Below are 27,259 nucleotides of genomic sequence, written 5' to 3'. Positions count from 1 at the left end.
GAAGGCAAAAACAGGCTCTGGCGCGAAGTGGTTAAAGAAGCTGCTGAAGACTGCTAGGATTTCTTCAACTGTCACCTTCATTCGCTCGCGCATCCACACGCCAGAATGGAAAGGTGGTGGGAAGGAGGAGTAAGACTGGGAAGCTCCAGGAGGACACCAACCTGCAACCATTCACCATCACTCTAGAAGCTTAGGAGAATGGAGAGGTCCTGAATCCCGTAGGAGTCAGAAGCAGCTATCCGAGGAGGAAGGCCATCAACTAAAGCTGGCCAGCTAAGGAAAGGTACTGTGATCAGTGTCTGCCGCTGGCCGCACCACAGAGATAGGAAAAACACTGAGAGGACGTGTAGAGGGGCTTTTTGACCTTTGCGTTTCCTGTCCCTATTAGGACGAGGAGTCAACCTCCTGTGGTGCAGTCGTAGAGTGTGACTTGAGAAAAATGCAATTTTGACAGTTTTTTTCGGTTTACTGGCAGATGCTGGTTATGTTTTTCGGCTGGCTACGCATTACAGCTCTGTAGGGAGCGGGCACAGCTCCTGAGCAAGCCACATACACACAGCAGAGGGCATAAAGGGGTTAAAGTGTATATAATATACATATATGAGCAATGACAATCTGACCATTAAAAGGAAGGGGTTCCTCACACAAATGATTTTCCTCCAGGTCCCAATAAATCAGACAGTTCTGGTCTATTTGTTACACATGATAGAATTATTGCCGATGTCCAAAGATGACGGACTGCAGGGCAGACGCCCGAGAAACGTCCCAAAGTCATATTATTATTTTTTTTTATTGAATATTCTGTTCACACAAACATTTCTTATTTCAGTAAAAGCACAATATACGCCCGTTATATCATAGCAGCAAAAAGCTCCTCACTCTTATTAATTTATATAGTCACGGTGCTGGGCTTATTTACATCTTTTTTTTTTGTGTGTTAAGTACAGAAAGAAAAAAAAAAAGGGGAAAAAAAAAAGGAAACTATGGAAATAATACAGCAACAACTTCTCTTAGCAAAAAAATATGTTAAATCCTCTATGTCCTGTGCTAGACGTCTCTGCAGAACGGTCCGGTTATATACAACATACGGGGAGGAGGATGCACGACATTGTCCTATACTGACAAGGATGACAAAGGGGTGGGATAGTAAGAAGAAAAGGTGGAGGAAGGAGTGAGGGGAGGAAGGAAGAAGGGGCGAGGGAAGAAGGGGGAAATAGGGGCGAGGGAAGAAGGGGGAAATAGGGGCGAGGGAAGAAGGGGGAAATAGGGGCGAGGGAAGAAGGGGGAAGTAGGGGCGAGGGAAGAAGGGGATTTAACAATAAAAAGTTTACATCATCTCTTGCTTTGTAAGTACAAATACACCTGCATTGTGCGGCAGCTGCTGGAGCACGGCCGTGTACAGAGTTATAGGAAGGTCCTTGGGACGCACGTTTACAAGACTTCAACCCTGGCGCGCTCTGGACTGTGGTCAGGATTATACTTGTCAGTAGTGTCCGTGTTGGATTGGCTTTATATAAAAAAAAAAAAAAATTCAGGGTCTTCTGTAATAAATTGAAATATGGGAAAAAAAAAAACTTCCCCAAGCTTTCTTCCAATGCACTAAAAACCTAGGAGGAGGCCGAACGCCAAGGAAACAAGCCTCCGCGTTCAGAAGAAGATCTGCTTGGCGTCTCCTGGACTCTGCTCCATAGGGCAATACGGGCACTTTAATCTGCAGACAAGAGACAGTTAGTGACCATTGTAGAGATCGACATGAGCAGCAGACTGGAGACCTGCGTGGGTCCCACACCTGAACACCCCCCTCCCCGTGGACTGATCTAGTACCGTCCCAGTGTTTGCTGGGTCTGGGGCAGACCTACTGCCTTATATTGGGGGAGGATGCTTTCTGAATCCCATGGTGTGTAAAGATCAAAGTGGGAGCATAATGACAGGAGGTGACGTATTTGGGGTGGAGGGTTCACATACTTACTTGCTTCCATTAAACATTTTATTTAATGCATCTCTTGATATTATATGTCCACAAACGAGTTTCATGGGGGGATTGTTGTCTGTAGTTTGCTGGCGGAGGATCGGACAGGCGAATATTGAATGGTACCAGCACTTTTTACCTAGATCCACTTCAATCTGAGGAGAGAGGGAGAACAGAAGACACGGGATAGTCAGTATTACGATCCATAGCTGATATCAGAATCTCCCGTGTGCACAGAACGGCGTGACTATTACTTCATTCATGGCCCCATAGAATCTTTTTGGAATGGAGCGCCCGACTACCGCTACCTTCACTTCTCAGGACCCTGGTGGGTATCCCGTGTCTGCTGGCCCAAAGCACCGTAAACCTCCAGCCTATGCGCCTCTTCTGAATAAGTAGGCCCCTGTAACATAGCGATGTTGGAGAGCGAACTGATCTGAAGACCCAGCGGGTAGGAGATTCCTTTGGTCGCAGACTAACGACCAGGGGCCTCCAAATCTTTTGCTCAACTTTGTGCACAAGATCCACTCACCGGTAACTCGTCCTTCTGATTCCACACTCCGGTGCACTGCCGCTGTTCGATTACCGCCTTTATGTTAATTAATGCTGGGAGTGCCACGCACCCTGCCGAAAAGCTGCAAAAGAGGAAATCGCATATCATCCCCTACATCCGGACTGAGAGGAGCTCGGCAGCGCACCCACTGTACGGCTTCTGGGTTATCGGCTCAGCTCCACATGCTCCTCACCTAACGCTGAGAGGAGACTCTACAGAGAGTCCCAGCAGGGCGCAGGCGTCCCGGGTGAAGATGTCGCAGATGTCCGCCCACTGGTTGGCATCCAGCAGATGAACGTAGGGCGAGTTCTCGATCCCCTGCCGTAGGTACACCAGGCTTCCCATCAGCACTTGGATATCTACAGAACGGCAGACGGATTAACACCCGAACTATCCCCAACACCATGCAGCGGCCGGATGATGAACGCTCACCTTTCTGATGATTTATCGCAAAAGGCTGGAAGTTTTTGGCGTACTGCAGCGCCTCCCTCTGGTTGGTTGCGCCCCCCATCAGTAAACTAATGAAGTACAACCTGTGCAGCTTGAACTCCAGCGAGCTGTTCTGGGCCATCAGCATCTCCCGGTTTGACACTGCCCACCTAAGAAAAGGAAAAAAGGAAAATCCGCTCTGGTCACTGGCAGCCGCTGCAAGATCCAACGTCAGCGAACGACAAGATGTTGTGCAGCCGGAGGCAGAAGTCAGCGCAAGACCAAGCAACAGAGGACTACTCACTCCAACGCCGGCCGGAGGAGCCGCACCTTCAGAGCCTCCAGGATCCTGTTCAGCTCCACAAATGGCTCTTTCTGGCAGGGGTCTATGGCGAGACCGGCTTCCTGCAGAACAGAGGATGCACAGCAGTGACGCAGAGCCCCGAGACATTGTAACAGAAGGGCAGGGAGGACAACCCAGGAGCAATAGGACGGGCACAATGGCCCCATGCATCACCCCAGGCATATTTACTGCGGCCGAGGGGAGATTATTGCGCGTGACATAAGGTATCGTACTGTGCTGCGACAGCAGGGTGCACCGCTGTACAGAGGGACATCCAGGGTGACTGCACCAGCAGAAGAGTGAGCGCAGCTCTGGAGTATAATACAGGATGTAACTCAGGATCAGTAATGTAATGTATGTACACAGTGACTACACCAGCAGAATAGTGAGTGCAGCTCTGGAGTATAATACAGGATCTAACTCAGGATCAGTACAGGATCAGTAATGTAATGTATGTATACAGTGACTGCACCAGCAGAATAGTGAGTGCAGCTCTGGAGTATAATACAGGATGTAACTCAGGATCAGTAATGTAATGTATGTACACAGTGACTGCACCAGCAGAATAGTGAGTGCAGCTCTGGAGTATAATACAGGATGTAACTCAGGATCAGTAATGTAATGTATGTACACAGTGACTGCACCAGCAGAATAGTGAGTGCAGCTCTGGAGTATAATACAGGATGTAACTCAGGATCAGTACAGGATCAGTAATGTAATGTATGTACACAGTGACTGCACCAGCAGAATAGTGAGTGCAGCTCTGGAGTATAATACAGGATGTAACTCAGGATCAGTACAGGATCAGTAATGTAATGTATGTACACAGTGACTGCACCAGCAGAATAGTGAGTGCAGCTCTGGGGTATAATACAGGATGTAACTCAGGATCAGTACAGGATCAGTAATGTAATGTATGTACACAGTGACTGCACCAGCAGAATAGTGAGTGCAGCTCTGGAGTATAATACAGGATGTAACTCAGGATCAGTAATGTAATGTATGTACACAGTGACTGCACCAGCAGAATAGTGAGTGCAGCTCTGGAGTATAATACAGGATGTAACTCAGGATCAGTAATGTAATGTATGTACACAGTGACTGCACCAGCAGAATAGTGAGTGCAGCTCTGGAGTATAATACAGGATGTAACTCAGGATCAGTAATGTAATGTATGTACATAGTGACTGCACCGGCAGAATAGTGAGTACAGCTCTGGAGTATAATATACGATGTAACTCAGGATCAGTACAGGATCAGTAATGTATGTTTCACAGTGACTGCACCAGCAGAATAGTGAGGGCAGCTCTGCAGTATAATACAGGATGTAACTCAGGATCAGTAATGTAATGTATGTACATAGTGACTGCACCAGCAGAATAGTGAGTGCAGCTCTGGAGTATAATACAGGATGCAACTCAGGATCAGTACAGGATCAGTAATGTATGTACACAGTGACTGCACCAGCAGAATAGTGAGTGCAGCTCTGGGGTATAATACAGGATGTAACTCAGGATCAGTAATGTAATGTATGTACACAGTGACTGCACCAGCAGAATAGTGAGTGCAGCTCTGGAGTATAATACAGGAGGTAACTCAGGATCAGTAATGTAATGTATGTACACAGTGACTGCACCAGCAGAATAGTGAGTGCAGCTTTGGAGTATAATACAGGATGTAACTCCGGATCAGTACAGGATCAGTAATGTATGTACACAGTGACTGCACCAGCAGAATAGTGAGTGCAGCTCTGGAGTATAATACAGGATGTAACTCAGGATCAGTACAGGATCAGTAATGTAATGTATGTACACAGTGACTACACCAGCAGAATAGTGAGTGCAGCTCTGGGGTATAATACAGGATGTAACTCAGGATCAGTAATGTAATGTATGTACACAGTGACTGCACCAGCAGAATAGCAAGTGCAGCTCTGGAGTATAATACAGGATGTAACTCAGGATCAGTAATGTAATGTATGTACACAGTGACTGCACCAGCAGAATAGCGAGTGCAGCTCTGGAGTATAATACAGGATGTAACTCAGGATCAGTAATGTAATGTATGTACATAGTGACTGCACCGGCAGAATAGTGAGTACAGCTCTGGAGTATAATATACGATGTAACTCAGGATCAGTACAGGATCAGTAATGTATGTTTCACAGTGACTGCACCAGCAGAATAGTGAGTGCAGCTCTGCAGTATAATACAGGATGTAACTCAGGATCAGTAATGTAATGTATGTACATAGTGACTGCACCAGCAGAATAGTGAGTGCAGCTCTGGAGTATAATACAGGATGTAACTCAGGATCAGTAATGTAATGTATGTACACAGTGACTGCACCAGCAGAATAGTGAGTGCAGCTCTGGAGTATAATACAGGAGGTAACTCAGGATCAGTAATGTAATGTATGTACACAGTGACTGCACCAGCAGAATAGTGAGTGCAGCTCTGGAGTATAATACAGGATGTAACTCAGGATCAGTAATGTAATGTATGTACACAGTGACTGCACCAGCAGAATAGTGAGTGCAGCTCTGGAGTATAATACAGGATGTAACTCAGGATCAGTACAGGATCAGTAATGTATGTACACAGTGACTGCACCAGCAGAATAGTGAGTGCAGCTCTGGAGTATAATACAGGATGTAACTCCGGATCAGTAATGTAATGTATGTACACAGTGACTGCACCAGCAGAATAGTGAGTGCAGCTCTGGAGTATAATACAGGATCAGTAATGTAATGTATGTACAGTGACTGCACCAGCAGAATAGTGAGTGCAGCTCTGGAGTATAATACAGGATGTAACTCCGGATCAGTACAGGATCAGTAATGTAATGTATGTACACAGTGACTGCACCAGAAGAATAGTGAGTGCAGCTCTGGAGTATAATACAGGATGTAACTCAGGATCAGTACAGGATCAGTAATGTAATGTATGTACACAGTGACTGCACCAGCAGAATAGTGAGTGCAGCTCTGGGGTATAATACAGGATGTAACTCAGGATCAGTACAGGATCAGTAATGTAATGTATGTACACAGTGACTGCACCAGCAGAATAGTGAGTGCAGCTCTGGAGTATAACAGGATGTAACTCAGGATCAATGTAATGTATGTACACAGTGACTGCACCAGCAGAATAGGGAGTGCAGCTCTGGAGTATAATACAGGATGTAACTCAGGATCAGTAATGTAATGTATGTACACAGTGACTTCACCAGCAGAATAGTGAGTGCAGCTCTGGAGTATAATACAGGATGTAACTCAGGATCAGTACAGGATCAGTAATGTAATGTATGTACACAGTGACTGCACCAGCAGAATAGTGAGTGCAGCTCTGGAGTATAATACAGGATGTAACTCAGGATCAGTACAGGATCAGTAATGTATGTACACAGTGACTGCACCAGCAGAATAGTGAGTGCAGCTCTGGGGTATAATACAGGATGTAACTCAGGATCAGTACAGGATCAGTAATGTAATGTATGTACACAGTGACTGCACCAGCAGAATAGTGAGTGCAGCTCTGGAGTATAATACAGGATGTAACTCAGGATCAGTAATGTAATGTATGTACACAGTGACTGCACCAGCAAAATAGTGAGTGCAGCTCTGGGGTATAATACAGGATGTAACTCAGGATTGGTACAGGATCAGTAATGTAATGTATGTACACAGTGACTGCACCAGCAGAATAGTGAGTGCAGCTCTGGAGTATAATACAGGATGTAACTCAGGATCAGTAATGTAATGTATGTACACAGTGACTGCACCAGCAGAATAGCGAGTGCAGCTCTGGAGTATAATACAGGATGTAACTCAGAATCAGTACAGGATCAGTAATGTAATGTATGTACACAGTGACTACACCAGCAGAATAGTGAGTGCAGCTCTGGAGTATAATACAGGATGTAACTCAGGATCAGTACAGGGTCAGTAATGTACAGTATGTACACAGTGACTGCACCAGCAGAATAGTGAGTGCAGCTCTGGAGTATAATACAGGATGTAACTCAGGATCAGTAATGTAATGTATGTACACAGTGACTGCACCAGCAGAATAGTGAGTGCAGCTCTGGAGTATAATACAGGGTGTAACTCAGGATCAGTATTGTAATGTATGTATACAGTGACTGCACTAGCAGAATAGTGAGTGCAGCTCTGGAGTATAATACAGGCTGTAACTCAGAATCAGTACAGGGTCAGTAATGTACAGTATGTACACAGTGACTGCACCAGCAGAATAGTGAGTGCAGCTCTGGAGTATAATACAGGATGTAACTCAGAATCAGTACAGGGTCAGTAATGTACAGTATGTACACAGTGACTGCACCAGCAGAATAGTGAGTGCAGCTCTGGAGTATAATACAGGATGTAACTCAGGATCAGTACAGGGTCAGTAATGTACAGTATGTACACAGTGACTGCACCAGCAGAATAGTGAGTGCAGCTCTGGAGTATAATACAGGATGTAACTCAGGATCAGTACAGGATCAGTAATGTAATGTATGTACACAGTGACTGCACCAGCAGAATAGCAAGTGCAGCTCTGGAGTATAATACAGGATGTAACTCAGGATCAGTACAGGATCAGTAATGTAATGTATGTATACAGTGACTGCACCAGCAGAATAGTGAGTGCAGCTCTGGAGTATAATACAGGATGTAACTCAGGATCAGTAATGTAATGTATGTACACAGTGACTGCACCAGCAGAATAGTGAGTGCAGCTCTGGAGTATAATACAGGATGTAACTCAGGATCAGTAATGTAATGTATGTACACAGTGACTGCACCAGCAGAATAGTGAGTGCAGCTCTGGAGTATAATACAGGATGTAACTCAGGATCAGTAATGTAATGTATGTGCACAGTGACTGCACCAGCAGAATAGTGAGTGCAGCTCTGGGGTATAATACAGGATGTAACTCAGGATCAGTAATGTAATGTATGTGCACAGTGACTGCACCAGCAGAATAGTGAGTGCAGCTCTGGGGTATAATACAGGATGTAACTCAGGATCAGTAATGTAATGTATGTACACAGTGACTGCACCAGCAGAATAGTGAGTGCAGCTCTGGAGTATAATACAGGATGTAACTCAGGATCAATGTAATGTATGTACACAGTGACTGCACCAGCAGAATAGGGAGTGCAGCTCTGGAGTATAATACAGGATGTAACTCAGGATCAGTACAGGATCAGTAATGTAATGTATGTACACAGTGACTGCACCAGCAGAATAGGGAGTGCAGCTCTGCAGTATAATACAGGATGTAACTCAGGATCAGTAATGTAATGTATGTACATAGTGACTGCACCAGCAGAATAGTGAGTGCAGCTCTGGAGTATAATACAGGATGTAACTCAGGATCAGTAATGTAATGTATGTACACAGTGACTGCACCAGCAGAATAGTGAGTGCAGCTCTGGAGTATAATACAGGAGGTAACTCAGGATCAGTAATGTAATGTATGTACACAGTGACTGCACCAGCAGAATAGTGAGTGCAGCTCTGGAGTATAATACAGGATGTAACTCAGGATCAGTAATGTAATGTATGTACACAGTGACTGCACCAGCAGAATAGTGAGTGCAGCTCTGGAGTATAATACAGGATGTAACTCAGGATCAGTACAGGATCAGTAATGTATGTACACAGTGACTGCACCAGCAGAATAGTGAGTGCAGCTCTGGAGTATAATACAGGATGTAACTCCGGATCAGTAATGTAATGTATGTACACAGTGACTGCACCAGCAGAATAGTGAGTGCAGCTCTGGAGTATAATACAGGATCAGTAATGTAATGTATGTACAGTGACTGCACCAGCAGAATAGTGAGTGCAGCTCTGGAGTATAATACAGGATGTAACTCCGGATCAGTACAGGATCAGTAATGTAATGTATGTACACAGTGACTGCACCAGCAGAATAGTGAGTGCAGCTCTGGGGTATAATACAGGATGTAACTCAGGATCAGTAATGTAATGTATGTACACAGTGACTGCACCAGCAGAATAGTGAGTGCAGCTCTGGAGTATAATACAGGATGTAACTCAGGATCAATGTAATGTATGTACACAGTGACTGCACCAGCAGAATAGGGAGTGCAGCTCTGGAGTATAATACAGGATGTAACTCAGGATCAGTACAGGATCAGTAATGTAATGTATGTACACAGTGACTGCACCAGCAGAATAGGGAGTGCAGCTCTGCAGTATAATACAGGATGTAACTCAGGATCAGTAATGTAATGTATGTACATAGTGACTGCACCAGCAGAATAGTGAGTGCAGCTCTGGAGTATAATACAGGATCAGTAATGTAATGTATGTACAGTGACTGCACCAGCAGAATAGTGAGTGCAGCTCTGGGGTATAATACAGGATGTAACTCAGGATCAGTACAGGATCAGTAATGTAATGTATGTACACAGTGACTGCACCAGAAGAATAGTGAGTGCAGCTCTGGAGTATAATACAGGATGTAACTCAGGATCAGTACAGGATCAGTAATGTAATGTATATACACAGTGACTGCACCAGCAGAATAGTGAGTGCAGCTCTGGGGTATAATACAGGATGTAACTCAGGATCAGTACAGGATCAGTAATGTAATGTATGTACACAGTGACTGCACCAGCAGAATAGTGAGTGCAGCTCTGGAGTATAATACAGGATGTAACTCAGGATCAATGTAATGTATGTACACAGTGACTGCACCAGCAGAATAGGGAGTGCAGCTCTGGAGTATAACACAGGATGTAACTCAGGATCAGTAATGTAATGTATGTACACAGTGACTGCACCATAAGAATAGTGAGTGCAGCTCTGGAGTATAATACAGGATGTAACTCAGGATCAGTACAGGATCAGTAATGTAATGTATGTACACAGTGACTGCACCAGCAGAATAGTGAGTGCAGCTCTGGAGTATAATACAGGATGTAACTCAGGATCAGTACAGGATCAGTAATGTATGTACACAGTGACTGCACCAGCAGAATAGTGAGTGCAGCTCTGGGGTATAATACAGGATGTAACTCAGGATCAGTACAGGATCAGTAATGTAATGTATGTACACAGTGACTGCACCAGCAGAATAGCGAGTGCAGCTCTGGAGTATAATACAGGATGCAACTCAGGATCAATGTAATGTATGTACACAGTGACTCCACCAGCAGAATAGTGAGTGCAGCTCTGGAGTATAATACAGGATGTAACTCCGGATCAGTAATGTAATGTATGTACACAGTGACTGCACCAGCAGAATAGTGAGTGCAGCTCTGGGGTATAATACAGGATGTAACTCAGGATTGGTACAGGATCAGTAATGTAATGTATGTACACAGTGACTGCACCAGCAGAATAGTGAGTGCAGCTCTGGAGTATAATACAGGATGTAACTCAGAATCAGTACAGGGTCAGTAATGTACAGTATGTACACAGTGACTGCACCAGCAGAATAGTGAGTGCAGCTCTGGAGTATAATACAGGATGTAACTCAGGATCAGTACAGGGTCAGTAATGTACAGTATGTACACAGTGACTGCACCAGCAGAATAGTGAGTGCAGCTCTGGAGTATAATACAGGATGTAACTCAGGATCAGTACAGGATCAGTAATGTAATGTATGTACACAGTGACTGCACCAGCAGAATAGTGAGTGCAGCTCTGGAGTATAATACAGGATGTAACTCAGGATCAGTACAGGATCAGTAATGTAATGCATGTACACAGTGACTCCACCAGCAGAATAGTGAGTGCAGCTCTGGAGTGTAATACAGGATATAACTCAGGATCAGTACAGGATCAGTAATGTAATGTATGTACACAGTGACTACACCAGCAGAATAGTGAGTGCAGCTCTGGAGTATAATACAGGATGTAACTCAGGATCAGTACAGGGTCAGTAATGTACAGTATGTACACAGTGACTCCACCAGCAGAATAGTGAGTGCAGCTCTGGAGTGTAATACAGGATATAACTCAGGATCAGTACAGGATCAGTAATGTAATGTATGTACACAGTGACTGCACCAGCAGAATAGTGAGTGCAGCTCTGGAGTATAATACAGGATGTAACTCAGGATCAGTACAGGATCAGTAATGTAATGCATGTACACAGTGACTCCACCAGCAGAGTAGTGAGTACAGCTCTGGAGTGTAATACAGGATGTAACTCAGGATCAGTACAGGATCAGTAATGTATGTACACAGTGACTACACCAGCAGAATAGTGAGTGCAGCTCTGGAGTGTAATACAGGATGTAACTCAGGATCAGTACAGGATCAGTAATGTAATGCATGTACACAGTGACTCCACCAGCAGAGTAGTGAGTACAGCTCTGGAGTGTAATACAGGATGTAACTCAGGATCAGTAATGTAATGTATGTATACAGTGACTGCACCAGCAGAATAGTGAGTGCAGCTCTGGAGTATAATACAGGATGTAACTCAGGATCAGTAATGTAATGTATGTACACAGTGACTGCACCAGCAGAATAGTGAGTGCAGCTCTGGAGTATAATACAGGATGTAACTCAGGATCAGTAATGTAATGTATGTACACAGTGACTGCACCAGCAGAATAGTGAGTGCAGCTCTGGAGTATAATACAGGATGTAACTCAGGATCAGTAATGTAATGTATGTGCACAGTGACTGCACCAGCAGAATAGTGAGTGCAGCTCTGGGGTATAATACAGAATGTAACTCAGGATCAGTAATGTAATGTATGTACACAGTGACTGCACCAGCAGAATAGTGAGTGCAGCTCTGGAGTATAATACAGGATGTAACTCAGGATCAGTAATGTAATGTATGTACACAGTGACTGCACCAGCAGAATAGGGAGTGCAGCTCTGGAGTATAATACAGGATGTAACTCAGGATCAGTAATGTAATGTATGTACACAGTGACTGCACCAGCAGAATAGCGAGTGCAGCTCTGGAGTATAATACAGGATGTAACTCAGGATCAGTAATGTAATGTATGTACATAGTGACTGCACCGGCAGAATAGTGAGTACAGCTCTGGAGTATAATATACGATGTAACTCAGGATCAGTACAGGATCAGTAATGTATGTTTCACAGTGACTGCACCAGCAGAATAGTGAGTGCAGCTCTGCAGTATAATACAGGATGTAACTCTGGATCAGTAATGTAATGTATGTACATAGTGACTGCACCAGCAGAATAGTGAGTGCAGCTCTGGAGTATAATACAGGATGTAACTCAGGATCAGTAATGTAATGTATGTACACAGTGACTGCACCAGCAGAATAGTGAGTGCAGCTCTGGAGTATAATACAGGAGGTAACTCAGGATCAGTAATGTAATGTAATGTATGTACACAGTGACTGCACCAGCAGAATAGTGAGTGCAGCTCTGGAGTATAATACAGGATGTAACTCAGGATCAGTAATGTAATGTATGTACACAGTGACTGCACCAGCAGAATAGTGAGTGCACCTCTGGAGTATAATACAGGATGTAACTCAGGATCAGTACAGGATCAGTAATGTATGTACACAGTGACTGCACCAGCAGAATAGTGAGTGCAGCTCTGGAGTATAATACAGGATGTAACTCCGGATCAGTAATGTAATGTATGTACACAGTGACTGCACCAGCAGAATAGTGAGTGCAGCTCTGGAGTATAATACAGGATGTAACTCCGGATCAGTACAGGATCAGTAATGTAATGTATGTACACAGTGACTGCACCAGAAGAATAGTGAGTGCAGCTCTGGGGTATAATACAGGATGTAACTCAGGATCAGTACAGGATCAGTAATGTAATGTATGTACACAGTGACTGCACCAGCAGAATAGTGAGTGCAGCTCTGGAGTATAATGCAGGATGTAACTCAGGATCAATTTAATGTATGTACACAGTGACTGCACCAGCAGAATAGGGAGTGCAGCTCTGGGGTATAATACAGGATGTAACTCAGGATCACTAATGTAATGTATGTACACAGTGACTGCACCGGCAGAATAGTGAGTACAGCTCTGGAGTATAATATAGGATGTAACTCAGGATCAGTACAGGATCAGTAATGTATGTTTCACAGTGACAGGCACCAGCAGAATAGTGAGTGCAGCTCTGCAGTATAATACAGGATGTAACTCAGGATCAGTAATGTAATGTATGTACACAGTGACTGCACCAGCAGAATAGTGAGTGCAGCTCTGGAGTATAATACAGGATGTAACTCAGGATCAGTACAGGATCAGTAATGTAATGTATGTACACAGTGACTGCACCAGCAGAATAGTGAGTGCAGCTCTGGAGTATAATACAGGATGTAACTCAGGATCAGTACAGGATAAGTAATGTAATGTATGTACAGTGACTGCACCAGCAGAATAGTGAGTGCAGCTCTGGAGTATAATACAGGATGTAACTCAGGATCAGTAATGTAATTTATTTACACAGTGTCTGCACCAGCAGAATAGTGAGTGCAGCTCTGGAGTATAATACAGGATGTAACTCAGGATCAGTAATGTATGTACACAGTGACAGCACCAGCAGAATAGTGAGTGCAGCTCTGGGGTATAATACAGGATGTAACTCAAGATCAGTAATGTAATGTATGTACACAGTGACTGCACCAGCAGAATAGTGAGTGCAGCTCTGGGGTATAATACAGGATGTAACTCAGGATCAGTAATGTATGTACACAGTGACAGCACCAGCAGAATAGTGAGTGCAGCTCTGGGGTATAATACAGGATGTAACTCAGGATTGGTACAGGATCAGTAATGTAATGTATGTACACAGTGACTGCACCAGCAGAATAGTGAGTGCAGCTCTGGAGTATAATACAGGATGTAACTCAGGATCAGTAATGTAATGTATGTACACAGTGACTGCACCAGCAGAATAGTGAGTGCAGCTCTGGAGTATAATACAGGATGTAACTCAGAATCAGTACAGGGTCAGTAATGTACAGTATGTACACAGTGACTGCACCAGCAGAATAGTGAGTGCAGCTCTGGAGTATAATACAGGATGTAACTCAGGATCAGTACAGGGTCAGTAATGTACAGTATGTACACAGTGACTGCACCAGCAGAATAGTGAGTGCAGCTCTGGAGTATAATACAGGATGTAACTCAGGATCAGTACAGGATCAGTAATGTAATGTATGTACACAGTGACTACACCAGCAGAATAGTGAGTGCAGCTCTGGAGTGTAATACAGGATATAACTCAGGATCAGTACAGGATCAGTAATGTAATGTATGTACACAGTGACTGCACCAGCAGAATAGCAAGTGCAGCTCTGGAGTATAATACAGGATGTAACTCAGGATCAGTACAGGATCAGTAATGTAATGCATGTACACAGTGACTCCACCAGCAGAATAGTGAGTGCAGCTCTGGAGTGTAATACAGGATATAACTCAGGATCAGTACAGGATCAGTAATGTATGTACACAGTGACTACACCAGCAGAATAGTGAGTGCAGCTCTGGAGTATAATACAGGATGTAACTCAGGATCAGTACAGGGTCAGTAATGTACAGTATGTACACAGTGACTGCACCAGCAGAATAGTGAGTGCAGCTCTGGAGTATAATACAGGATGTAACTCAGGATCAGTACAGGATCAGTAATGTAATGCATGTACACAGTGACTCCACCAGCAGAATAGTGAGTACAGCTCTGGAGTGTAATACAGGATGTAACTCAGGATCAGTAATGTAATGTATGTATACAGTGACTGCACCAGCAGAATAGTGAGTGCAGCTCTGGAGTATAATACAGGATGTAACTCAGGATCAGTAATGTAATGTATGTACACAGTGACTGCACCAGCAGAATAGTGAGTGCAGCTCTGGAGTATAATACAGGATGTAACTCAGGATCAGTAATGTAATGTATGTACACAGTGACTGCACCAGCAGAATAGTGAGTGCAGCTCTGGAGTATAATACAGGATGTAACTCAGGATCAGTAATGTAATGTATGTGCACAGTGACTGCACCAGCAGAATAGTGAGTGCAGCTCTGGGGTATAATACAGAATGTAACTCAGGATCAGTAATGTAATGTATGTACACAGTGACTGCACCAGCAGAATAGTGAGTGCAGCTCTGGAGTATAATACAGGATGTAACTCAGGATCAGTAATGTAATGTATGTACACAGTGACTGCACCAGCAGAATAGGGAGTGCAGCTCTGGAGTATAATACAGCATGTAACTCAGGATCAGTAATGTAATGTATGTACACAGTGACTGCACCAGCAGAATAGCGAGTGCAGCTCTGGAGTATAATACAGGATGTAACTCAGGATCAGTAATGTAATGTATGTACATAGTGACTGCACCGGCAGAATAGTGAGTACAGCTCTGGAGTATAATATACGATGTAACTCAGGATCAGTACAGGATCCGTAATGTATGTTTCACAGTGACTGCACCAGCAGAATAGTGAGTGCAGCTCTGCAGTATAATACAGGATGTAACTCTGGATCAGTAATGTAATGTATGTACATAGTGACTGCACCAGCAGAATAGTGAGTGCAGCTCTGGAGTATAATACAGGATGTAACTCAGGATCAGTAATGTAATGTATGTACACAGTGACTGCACCAGCAGAATAGTGAGTGCAGCTCTGGAGTATAATACAGGAGGTAACTCAGGATCAGTAATGTAATGTAATGTATGTACACAGTGACTGCACCAGCAGAATAGTGAGTGCAGCTCTGGAGTATAATACAGGATGTAACTCAGGATCAGTAATGTAATGTATGTACACAGTGACTGCACCAGCAGAATAGTGAGTGCAGCTCTGGAGTATAATACAGGATGTAACTCAGGATCAGTACAGGATCAGTAATGTATGTACACAGTGACTGCACCAGCAGAATAGTGAGTGCAGCTCTGGAGTATAATACAGGATGTAACTCCGGATCAGTAATGTAATGTATGTACACAGTGACTGCACCAGCAGAATAGTGAGTGCAGCTCTGGAGTATAATACAGGATCAGTAATGTAATGTATGTACAGTGACTGCACCAGCAGAATAGTGAGTGCAGCTCTGGAGTATAATACAGGATGTAACTCCGGATCAGTACAGGATCAGTAATGTAATGTATGTACACAGTGACTGCACCAGCAGAATAGTGAGTGCAGCTCTGGAGTATAATACAGGATCAGTAATGTAATGTATGTACAGTGACTGCACCAGCAGAATAGTGAGTGCAGCTCTGGAGTATAATACAGGATGTAACTCCGGATCAGTACAGGATCAGTAATGTAATGTATGTACACAGTGACTGCACCAGAAGAATAGTGAGTGCAGCTCTGGGGTATAATACAGGATGTAACTCAGGATCAGTACAGGATCAGTAATGTAATGTATGTACACAGTGACTGCACCAGCAGAATAGTGAGTGCAGCTCTGGAGTATAATGCAGGATGTAACTCAGGATCAATTTAATGTATGTACACAGTGACTGCACCAGCAGAATAGGGAGTGCAGCTCTGGGGTATAATACAGGATGTAACTCAGGATCACTAATGTAATGTATGTACACAGTGACTGCACCGGCAGAATAGTGAGTACAGCTCTGGAGTATAATATAGGATGTAACTCAGGATCAGTACAGGATCAGTAATGTATGTTTCACAGTGACTGCACCAGCAGAATAGTGAGTGCAGCTCTGCAGTATAATACAGGATGTAACTCTGGATCAGTAATGTAATGTATGTACACAGTGACTGCACCAGCAGAATAGTGAGTGCAGCTCTGCAGTATAATACAGGATGTAACTCAGGATCAGTAATGTAATGTATGTACACAGTGACTGCACCAGCAGAATAGTGAGTGCAGCTCTGGAGTATAATACAGGATGTAACTCAGGATCAGTAATGTAATGTATGTACACAGTGACTGCACCAGCAGAATAGTGAGTGCAGCTCTGGAGTATAATACAGGATGTAACTCAGGATCAGTACAGGATCAGTAATGTAATGTATGTACACAGTGACTGCACCAGCAGAATAGTGAGTGCAGCTCTGGAGTATAATACAGGATGTAACTCAGGATCAGTACAGGATAAGTAATGTAATGTATGTACAGTGACTGCACCAGCAGAATAGTGAGTGCAGCTCTGGAGTATAATACAGGATGTAACTCAGGATCAGTAATGTAATTTATTTACACAGTGTCTGCACCAGCAGAATAGTGAGTGCAGCTCTGGAGTATAATACAGGATGTAACTCAGGATCAGTAATGTATGTACACAGTGACAGCACCAGCAGAATAGTGAGTGCAGCTCTGGGGTATAATACAGGATGTAACTCAAGATCAGTAATGTAATGTATGTACACAGTGACTGCACCAGCAGAATAGTGAGTGCAGCTCTGGAGTATAATACAGGGTGTAACTCAGGATCAGTAATGTAATGTATGTACACAGTGACAGCACCAGCAGAATAGTGAGTGCAGCTCTGGGGTATAATACAGGATGTAACTCAGGATCAGTAATGTAATGTATGTACACAGTGACAGCACCAGCAGAATAGTGAGTGCAGCTCTGGGGTATAATACAGGATGTAACTCAGGATCAGTAATGTAATGTATGTACACAGTGACAGCACCAGCAGAATAGTGAGTGCAGCTCTGGGGTATAATACAGGATGTAACTCAAGATCAGTACAGGATAAGAGGCTGTAACCCTGCTCATACAATATGGAGTTTTTACATTCGATAATCTGGAGTAGTAACCACAAAATAATGGACATTATGTGCTCATGAGTTAATCTCATGTATAGTTGTATTCTCCCTTTAGAGCTATAATGTATGCGACGGATTTGCTTATATGTTGTAATATCTCTTTCCCCCACTAGAGGTCGCATTATGGCGTTTTACGCTGCACGTAGAGCAGTGTTACCCTTGGGGTCCGCGCACTGTGGACATATGTATCCTGTAGGGGCCTCTGTAGTGATATGGGCGTGCAGCTCTGGTTACCAAATGATGAATAACACACGTGATGGAGCGTGCGCTGTCCCTGTGGCCGAATGTAAGTTTTTTACTTAATTATAGTTATTTATTGCAGGTTTAATGTTGTAAGTCCTTGTGTCTATATAATAACGGTATTACTGGTGATACTAATGTTTGATCACATGACATCGGTCAGAAAGGTAGGAGCCAAGGCTGTGGAGTCGGTAAGCCAAATATTCGAGTCCGACTCCTCAATTTCCATGACTCCGACTCCACGGCTCCGACCCCCTCATACATGGCTCATGTTTAAATGATAAATTTACGGTAGGACACATTTTTCTCAGCCAAAAGTCAGGAATAGTACAGACATTTATAGGACATTTCATAACTTTCTCAAATTCTTATGAAAAAATATTCCCCACAAACTGCATTGAACTACTGAACCCAATTTATTATATATTTTAGGAGTCGGAGTTGGTCCATTTTATACCAACTCCGACTTCACAGCCCTGGTTTGAGCACCATTTCACTACTAGAGAGCAGATTTGGCTGGACTAGTTTGCAGAGATCCTCAAGTGGCAGAACTGCAGAAAAACTCCAAAATGGATCCCATGACTGCAGTGACCATTTTGGCACCACATGTGTTTTTATTTTGCAACACACCTGCCATGCTTTTTCTCTGGAAAAAGGCAAATCTGCCCCTGCAGTGCCCCATGCATTGTAGTGCCCCATGCATTATTCCCAGCTCGTGCTTCTGGATGCACACACTCTGAAAATTAAGTGGGCTCTCCTCGCTCACTGGGGCTCAGAAGGGAGGGGGGGGGGGGGCATATGGATTTGGGATCACAGATTTCGCTGGACGAGTAGCCATAGCCCTTTTCCAGAGCCTTTGTGCTACCAGTAACATGGAAGCCCCTATATTTCCATTGACAGATGATGGCTCGGAGTGGGGACTGGTTTTGTGTGGGTTGAGTTGGTGACATTTTGGGATACATAACATTTTTTTAAATCTCGGCTCACATTTATCCTGTGCTCTACGTTGAGCACTTTCATCAGGGGGTTTTGATGTAAATCTCCCAAAAAACGAGATTCAGATGAAACCCCCTGATGGATCCACTCACTAACATCCAGCCTCTGTTCATCAGTGTCCCTTTTTTTTTTTCCAGTGTGGTCAACTGTTCTTTGGTGAACGCCTAAAAACTCGGGACACCGTCAGATCAGAGACCAGACGGGATTCCAAGGCGACTCCATCTGCCTCATTATAGAGAATGCTTGCTCAGTGGTCTCATAGGAGTCACATTTTGGGGGGGGGCGACTTAGACGGAAACCCCGATGTACGCGCTCAATGCAGAGCACAGGATAAATGTGAGCCAAGTCTTACTGCAATCTTTGGGAGGCAGAATGAACAAGTCAACATTTTTTTTTTTTTTTTTAAATTTCTTATCTCTGTCGCAGAGATATTGGCTTGTCAAGCTTAGATGCCAACTCCCATTATAACCAAGGAGGTGTTAGAGCAGAGCTGTGCGTCATTATAAACACCTCTCTGCATCTATCTCAGGTATCGGGGAATAATGCGCCAGTAATTGTGATAGTTGCAGAGCGCTGTATGTGACAAGCTTCAATCACAGGACAGTGTCGTGAGATGAGAGCTGTAGTGTGCAGTCACCACTAGGACGGATGCAGAGCAGTGTTTGCAATGAAACACCGCTCTGCTTTCCTTCCCCTGCACAGTAATCATCAGCAGTGAGATCTGTGTGACCTGGTTAGACACAAGTCATACCATATCACACAGAAAAAGCTGTCTTTGACAGTCTCTGGGGCAGGGGGGGGGGGGGGTATTTCTTTTGCTTTCCCTTCTGACAAACAAATGGTAGTGACAGGAGGATTACCTCTACAATTGAACTGTCCCCACACAACATCATGTTATCAGCAGCACATCTCCTATTTAGACTAGGCGATGTGCTAAATGTTTGGTGTGGGTCAGATTAACGCCAAGAAGTAGCACTCGTGCGCTGCAAAAATGCTGCAGATTTAACTCTCGGAATTTCTCAGTGAAAATCAGCAGCATCAATGACATGACTTTTTTTTTTTTTTACGGCGAGGTGTGAATTAGTATTTAGTAAATCTTCGCGTGCCTTGCCACAACTAACACCTGGAAAATATTCTGCAAATATTTGCCTGGTGTGAACAATTCAGGTTGTAGAAGCAAATCAGCAGTGAGGACAGATCGGTAGGAGAATATTACAGGCTGGGAGTAACGTCTGTACATGGGGACTCCACTTCTTCATGTATGGAAAGTGTAAAGTGTAGAAAGTGAACCCTCCTCCTAGTACCCCTCTATTATACAAACCCCTGACATACTGGGTGTATACGGCTCGTGCACCTCTTTATATACTATAATGGGGTACCTGGCACAGCTCCTCCGCCACATCCAGCATGCCCTGCCGGAAGAAGTGCTCCACCATGACTTCATTCAGCGAGCGCTGGCTGTCCGCCTGCCAGCAGCCGTCGATGCCCACGCTGCTGATGTCCGCATCGAAATTCTGAAAGAGAGAAATAAGAACTGTGCATGAACGATCCTGGAGAGGAACAGACATGCTCTCGGTAAGCGAGTCTCATCCAGTAAGGAGGTGCTCCCCCAAGGGTGAACAATGAGCCCTTCATCAGTCCGCACTGCTCAGAGCAGAGGAAGGCGATACCGGACGTCACCACCATCTTATACAGCACAGACGCCACACCGAGATAAACAGCCAAAGAATCGGGGGATCAGCTTATGTTCCAGCAGAAAGCCACCGCGCTGCTGTACAAATGCACAACCCAACGCGGGCGTCCGGCGCTCCCGACCGCCATCCACAGTCTGCAAACCCCATATCCACCATCGCCCGCCAGGCAGTACACATGGCACAGCAGCACAGAGGACGGGCGCGGGCGAGCGCACACTGTACCTTATCTATAGCCTTCCCCACCCTGGACACGCTGCTGTGGATGTCCTTGTGGTCGGAGGCCAGCTTCTGCACCGTGTCCTTTATCCGCTTACAGCACTGCGTCAGCACCAGAGACAGCGTCCCCGATAATTCTCCATCTTGTTCTACTGGAAAGAAGGAAGGAGACGCTCACTTATGGATAGAGGTGCATGTCTACAGCTGTATACGGCGTCACCCTTAGCCGAACAGGGGATCACCCACAGCCGTATACAGGGCGGGGGAGGGCAACGCACACCCACAGCCGTATACAGGGCGGGGGAGGGCAACGCACACCCACAGCCGCATACAGGGCGGGGGAGGGCAACGCACACCCACAGCCGCATACAGGGCGGGGGAGGGCAACGCACACCCACAGCCGCATACAGGGTGCGCGCGCACCCACAGCCGCATACAGGGTGCGCGCGCACCCACAGCCGCATACAGGGTGCGCGCGCACCCACAGCCGCATACAGGGTGTGGGAGGGCAACACACATCCACAGCCGTACATGGGAGGGCAACACACATCCACACTGTTGCCTGATAAATAAAGTGACTAAAGTTAGGAAAAACTTTTCCTATGTTGTATTGAAAACTAGTTTAGTAAACTACTGTTTATTAGGGGGGAGTCCAGGTCCGGAGACCTCCACTGATCATTGCTTATCCCTAAGAGCCAGCATGGGAGGGGGGAGGTGATGGCTCCGCGCACAGTGACTGGATCATCTGCTGTACTATAAGGATCTAGCAGACAGCGGTGATCTATCAGGAGCACATGAATCATCTGCACTCAGTGTATATGTAGAGGGGGGGCGCTCTGCTGGCCGCAGGCTTCAGTTTATGGACAGCTTTCCTCCGACCAGTGCCGTCATTACCCACCAGCTGTCACACGCCTATGTGGGTCACCTGTCGCCCCATACACGGGCTCACGTCTGTGCTGAAATCACCCATTACACATTTCAGCAGACTTCCCCCAAGATGTAGTTCTTATACCGAGGGGATTAGATCACAACGAAAAACCCCACCTAATATGTGGCCCTGATGGGCAGGTGTTGGATGGATAGTGGTTGATTTTAAAAAAGGTTTCCGGACTAAGAAACCCCTGTCCCCCGCCTGCAGTTTAAGAATACAAACAGAGCCCCCTCCCCAGGTCCAGTGTCTGGATGGAGTGTCACTACGAATGAAAGGGGGTTTTGATCACCAGGTGCGATCGCTGGGAATGGGGGAGGAAATCGCCGGTGTGATCTGAGTGCTCCGTTCCCTTCTATTGGGTTGATGGCACGGACCACTCTAAGCGATGGTCATACATCACTGATCATCAGTATTGGGGGTCCCCGCAGTCAGCCATGTAACACCTCGAGGGGTCCGGTGTGCCATCTGAGGGTCTTTCCCTGAATGTTTTAGGTTCTTTCCTTTTTATCCAGAGACTCCTGATGTCCTGGGAAACGTGCGAGCTGCTGACTCTAGAGAAAAGGGGACGCCGGGCCGCAGAGGGGGGAGAGAAAAGGGAACGCCGGGCCGCAGAGGGGGGAGAGAAAAGGGAACGCCGGCTCAGAGAGGGAGAGAAGGGTGTGGGGTGCTGAACTACAGATCTAGGGGAGGGGGGTCCGGAGGACGCAGCTCTGGGGTCCATGCTGTACTCCTGCCTCACTGCTGGCCATTCCCAGGGTGATCTGGGAAGAGGGGATGGGAAGAAAAACGCCGGACACGAACATGCAACCAGAGGACATACTAATGAAAGATATGAAGTGCGACAAAGAAGGTCCAAGACAAGATACTTGGAAAGGAGGTAAGAAAATTTCGAATACAATCCACAGGGAGAAGATTGGAACAAAACAAAATCGTGTAAACTGCGTGCTAGCAAATGCCAGGAGCCTGACAAACAAGATGGATGAACTGGAAGCAGAAATATCTACAGGTAACTATGACATAGTGGGAATAACCGAGACATGGTTGGATGAAAGCTATGACTGGGCAGTTAACTTACAGGGTTACAGTCTGTTTAGAAGGGATCGAAGAAGTCGGAAAGGAGGTGGAGTCTGTCTATATGTAAAGACGTGTCTAAAGCCTACAATACGGGAGGATGTATGGGAGGGAAATGAGGAGGTCGAGTCCTTATGGGTGGAGATACATGGGGCAAAAAACAATAATAAAATTATCATAGGAGTCTGTTATAAACCACCAAATATAGCAGAAGCCACGGAAAGTCTATTAATGAGACAAATAGACGAAGTAGCAAAAAATAACGAGGTGATTATTATGGGGGACTTCAACTACCCCCATATAGACTGGGAAACCGAAAGCTGTAGATCTCAGAAAGGAAACAGGTTTCTATCAATTATCAAAGACAATTATTTGTCACAACTTGTGCAGGAACCAACTAGAGGGACGTCCCTTTTAGACTTAATATTAACTAACAGGCCAGACAGAATAACTGGGGTGCAGGTCGGGGGGCACCTGGGAAATAGTGACCCCAACATTATACAATTCCACATGTGCTTCAGTAGGGTGCCCAGCAAGGGAGTCACAAAAACACTGAACTTCAGCTAAGAGATGCCCTTCACCTTATAGACTGGGATAGTATCTTTAGTAATAGGAGCACGGATAGGAAATGGGAAATTTTCAAAACAGTCCTACATAGTCACTGTAGAAGGTACATACCTTATGGGAATAAAAGGGCTAGGAATAGGAGGAAGCCAATGTGGCTAAATAAGGACGTCAAGAGGGCAATGAAAAACAAAAAAAGGGCTTTCGGTAAACTTAAACAAGAAGGCAGCGAGGAAGCGCTAATATCTTATAGGGAAAAAAACAAAATCTGTAAGAAACAAATAAGAATAGCAAAAGAGGAGACAGAGAGACTAATTGCCAAGGAAAGTAAAACGAATCCCAAACTGTTCTTTAACTATATAAACAGTAAAAGGATTAAAACTGATGGCGTTGGCCCATTGAAAAATAACCTGGGTAAAATCATAGAGGGCGATGAGGGTAAAGCAAACCTACTCAATAGCTTCTTCTCCACTGTTTTCACAAAAGAAAACAATTTATCGGAGGAAATGCAGAGTGATAAAGTAAACCCTCCGCTAAATATCACCCACCTAACCCAGGAGGAAGTTCAGAAACGCCTAAATAATATCAAAATAGACAAGTCACCAGGCCCAGATGGCATACACCCCCGGGTACTAAAAGAATTAAGTAATGTGATAGACAGACCGCTGTATCTTATATTCAAGCACTCTTTATGGACAGGGACTGTCCCACTAGACTGGCGCCAAGCAAATGTGGTACCAATATTCAAAAAGGGTCTAAAAGTGACCCTGGGAACTATAGAGCAGTCAGCTTAATGTCTGTTGTGGGTAAATAGTTTGAAGGATTTCTTAGAGATGCTATTGTAGAATATCTTAATGATAATAACTGTCTAACTCCATATCAACATGGATTCATGAGGGATCGCTTCTGCCAAACAAACCTGATTGCCTTCTACGAGGAGGTGAGCTCACAGCTGGACCGGGGAGAGTCAGTGGATGTTGTATACCTTGACTTCTCCAAAGCGTTTGATACCGTGCCACACAAAAGGTTGGTCTATAAAATGAGAATGCTTGGTCTGGGGGATAATGTGTGCAAGTGGGTAAATAGCTGGCTGAGTGATAGAAAGCAGAGGGTGGTTATCAATGGAGTAAGCTCAGGGGGTGTCAGGGATACTAGCGGGGTGCCTCAAGGGTCTGTCTTGGGCCCTATATTATTTAATATATTTATTAATGATCTAGTGGAAGGGTTGCATAGTAAAATAGCAATATTTGCAGATGATACTAAACTTTGTAAAGTAGTTAATACAGATGAGGATAGGGCACAGCTACAGGAGGATTTAGATAAATTGGGGAGTTGGGCCAAAAAATGGCAAATGGGGTTCAATGCCGATTAATGTAAGGTCATGCACATGGGAAAGAAAAACAGCAGTCACCCATACATATTAAATGGGAAACCGTTGGGGAAATCTGACATGGAGAAGGACCTGGGCGTCTTGGTTAATAGCAAATTAAATTGGAGTGCCCAGTGTCAGGCAGCAGCTGCGAAGGCAAATAGAGTCATGGCATGCATCAGAAGAGGAATAGGGGCATATGATGAGAACATTGTTCTTCCTCTGTATAAAGCGCTGGTAAGGCCGCACTTAGAATATTGTGCACAGTTCTGGGCTCCGGTGCTCAGGAAAGACATATTGGAGCTAGAGAGGGTACAAAGGAGGGCGACTAAGGTAATAAAGGGCATGGAGGGACTAGAATACCCAGAGAGGTTGTCAAAATTAGGCCTATTTACGTTGGAAAAGAGAAGGCTTAGGGGAGACCTCATAAACATGTATAAATACATCAGGGGGCAGTACAGAGATCTCTCCCATGACCTGTTTATACCAAGGATGGTGACAAAGACGAGGGGGCACACTATGCGTCTGGAGGAAAGGAGGTTCCTGCACCAGCATAGAAGGGGATTCTTTACGGTCAGAGCCGTGAGACTCTGGAACTCTCTGGGAGAGGAAGTGGTGATGTCCAAATCACTTAAAGAGTTCAAGAGAGGCCTGGACGCCTTTCTTGAGAACAATAAAATTACATCTTATGCTTAGTTAATTAATCCAGGGATTTAATCTGACTGCCAGATTGGTGTCGGGAAGTGAATTTTTCCTCAGTGATGTAAATTGGCCTATACCGCATGGGTTTTTGTTGCCTTCCCCTGGATCAACGCTGCAGAATAGCTGCAGTGCACAAGAAACAGGCTGAACTGGATGGACGCTTGTCTTTTTTCGGCCTTATAAACTATGAAACTATGTAACTATGTAACTATGTAACTATGATCTCTCCCATTCACTCTTGCACAGCTGAGTGACGTCACATGATGACATCCGCGGTGACGTCAGCAGGGAGCCCGAGTGCCCGGTCCCGGTCTCACCCGCCGCCTGCACGATCTCCCGCCTCAGGCCGCCCGCGTACTCGATCAGCTCCTCCAGGCTCCGCTCGCAGTGCTGCCCGTACCCCCCGAACTTCTGCAGCACCTTCTCCAGCTCCCGCTCCACCGTCACACACTGCTCCATATCCCCGGGAAGGCCTGAGGAGGGCGCCGGGGGCCCCGGTAACACGGGGCGGCGGGGGGGCGGCCCCGGGGCCTCCTCTTCCTCTGACAGCAGCAGCAGCAGCTCCTCGGCCCGGGCCGGAGCGGCCCCCGCCAATGCGACCTGCGGGAGAGGACGGACGAGCGCGGCCTGAATCTGCCTCCCGATCCGGCCTTATCGGACGATGCCGGCACTTCGCGGCCGATGCAGACAGCTGCGCTTTACGGCCCCGATCACCGGCAGATCTCAGTCGGCGCCGCTTGTTTTTGTTTTTTACCGGAGCTCATCATTGACCTGTTTTACCGGGGTTGAACCACTGTACCTTATGGGGGGGTTCTAAGTAACTGTCAACCTAAATGTTCACAGACATCCTACACAGAACCGCCTGGGGATTCAGAGCACAGTCACATAGTGGATCACTTAACGTTCCGGGTACATTTATTATTTTACGTTTCTTATTAACCAGCAACAACAAACATCCCTTTCTTGTTCTCCCCCCTGAATAATGGAATATTCCATCTGATGACGTCAGCTCTACTTCCCTCTGCCCGTAGTTATGATTCCAGCTTTTTTTTTTTTTTTTTTAACATCCGGGTCTCGGCGGTTGTTGCTGGGCGGGGCTTCAGAAGCTGCCACTCTGACGTCACCGCGTCATTCTATTAGCTGCAGCACGAGGCCAGCCTGCATTTTGATTGGCTGCCCGTGAAAGAAGCTTAGATGTTAACCCCTTAAGCACCATGGAACTTTTTTTAATAAGGCCAAACTTTTTTTTTCTCTGGGGTGGGGGGGTAATAATGGAATTTTTCAGATGTAAATGTTCTTTTTTTACATGTTTAATTTTTTTTGTATATTTTTTCTATTATTTCTGTAACAAAAAAAACATTTGTGGCTTTCTTCTTTTTAAGTGTTCTTTATCTAGATGAGTTTACAAGGCAG

The 27,259-nt window shown here is 45.2% G+C and overlaps 1 protein-coding gene across 2 annotated transcripts; it reads right to left on the bottom strand.

Moving 5' to 3' along the window:
• Positions 1-774: 774 nt before the first annotated feature.
• RMND5A (required for meiotic nuclear division 5 homolog A) lies at positions 775-26,665 on the bottom strand. Of its 2 annotated transcripts, none has more exons than XM_073649141.1 (9): positions 26,164-26,665; positions 21,216-21,361; positions 20,679-20,813; positions 3,256-3,356; positions 2,955-3,121; positions 2,716-2,881; positions 2,502-2,604; positions 1,970-2,124; positions 775-1,711 (listed from the first exon to the last, which is right to left on the bottom strand). In XM_073649141.1, the coding sequence occupies exons 1-9, from the start codon at positions 26,303-26,305 to the stop codon at positions 1,648-1,650; spliced, it is 1,179 nt and encodes a 392-aa protein (XP_073505242.1). In that variant the 5' UTR covers positions 26,306-26,665; the 3' UTR covers positions 775-1,647. The 2 variants fall into 2 exon arrangements, with proteins under 2 accessions (XP_073505242.1, XP_073505243.1); XM_073649142.1 differs by having other exon boundaries at positions 21,216-21,358.
• Positions 26,666-27,259: the final 594 nt, after the last annotated feature.

This window comes from Phyllobates terribilis, unplaced genomic scaffold, assembly GCF_046119375.1.
Source record: "Phyllobates terribilis strain yellow unplaced genomic scaffold, ASM4611937v1 Scaffold_1__5_contigs__length_1240528914, whole genome shotgun sequence".
NCBI lineage: Eukaryota > Metazoa > Chordata > Amphibia > Anura > Dendrobatidae > Phyllobates > Phyllobates terribilis.
This window is presented reverse-complemented; position numbering and strand designations above follow the sequence as displayed.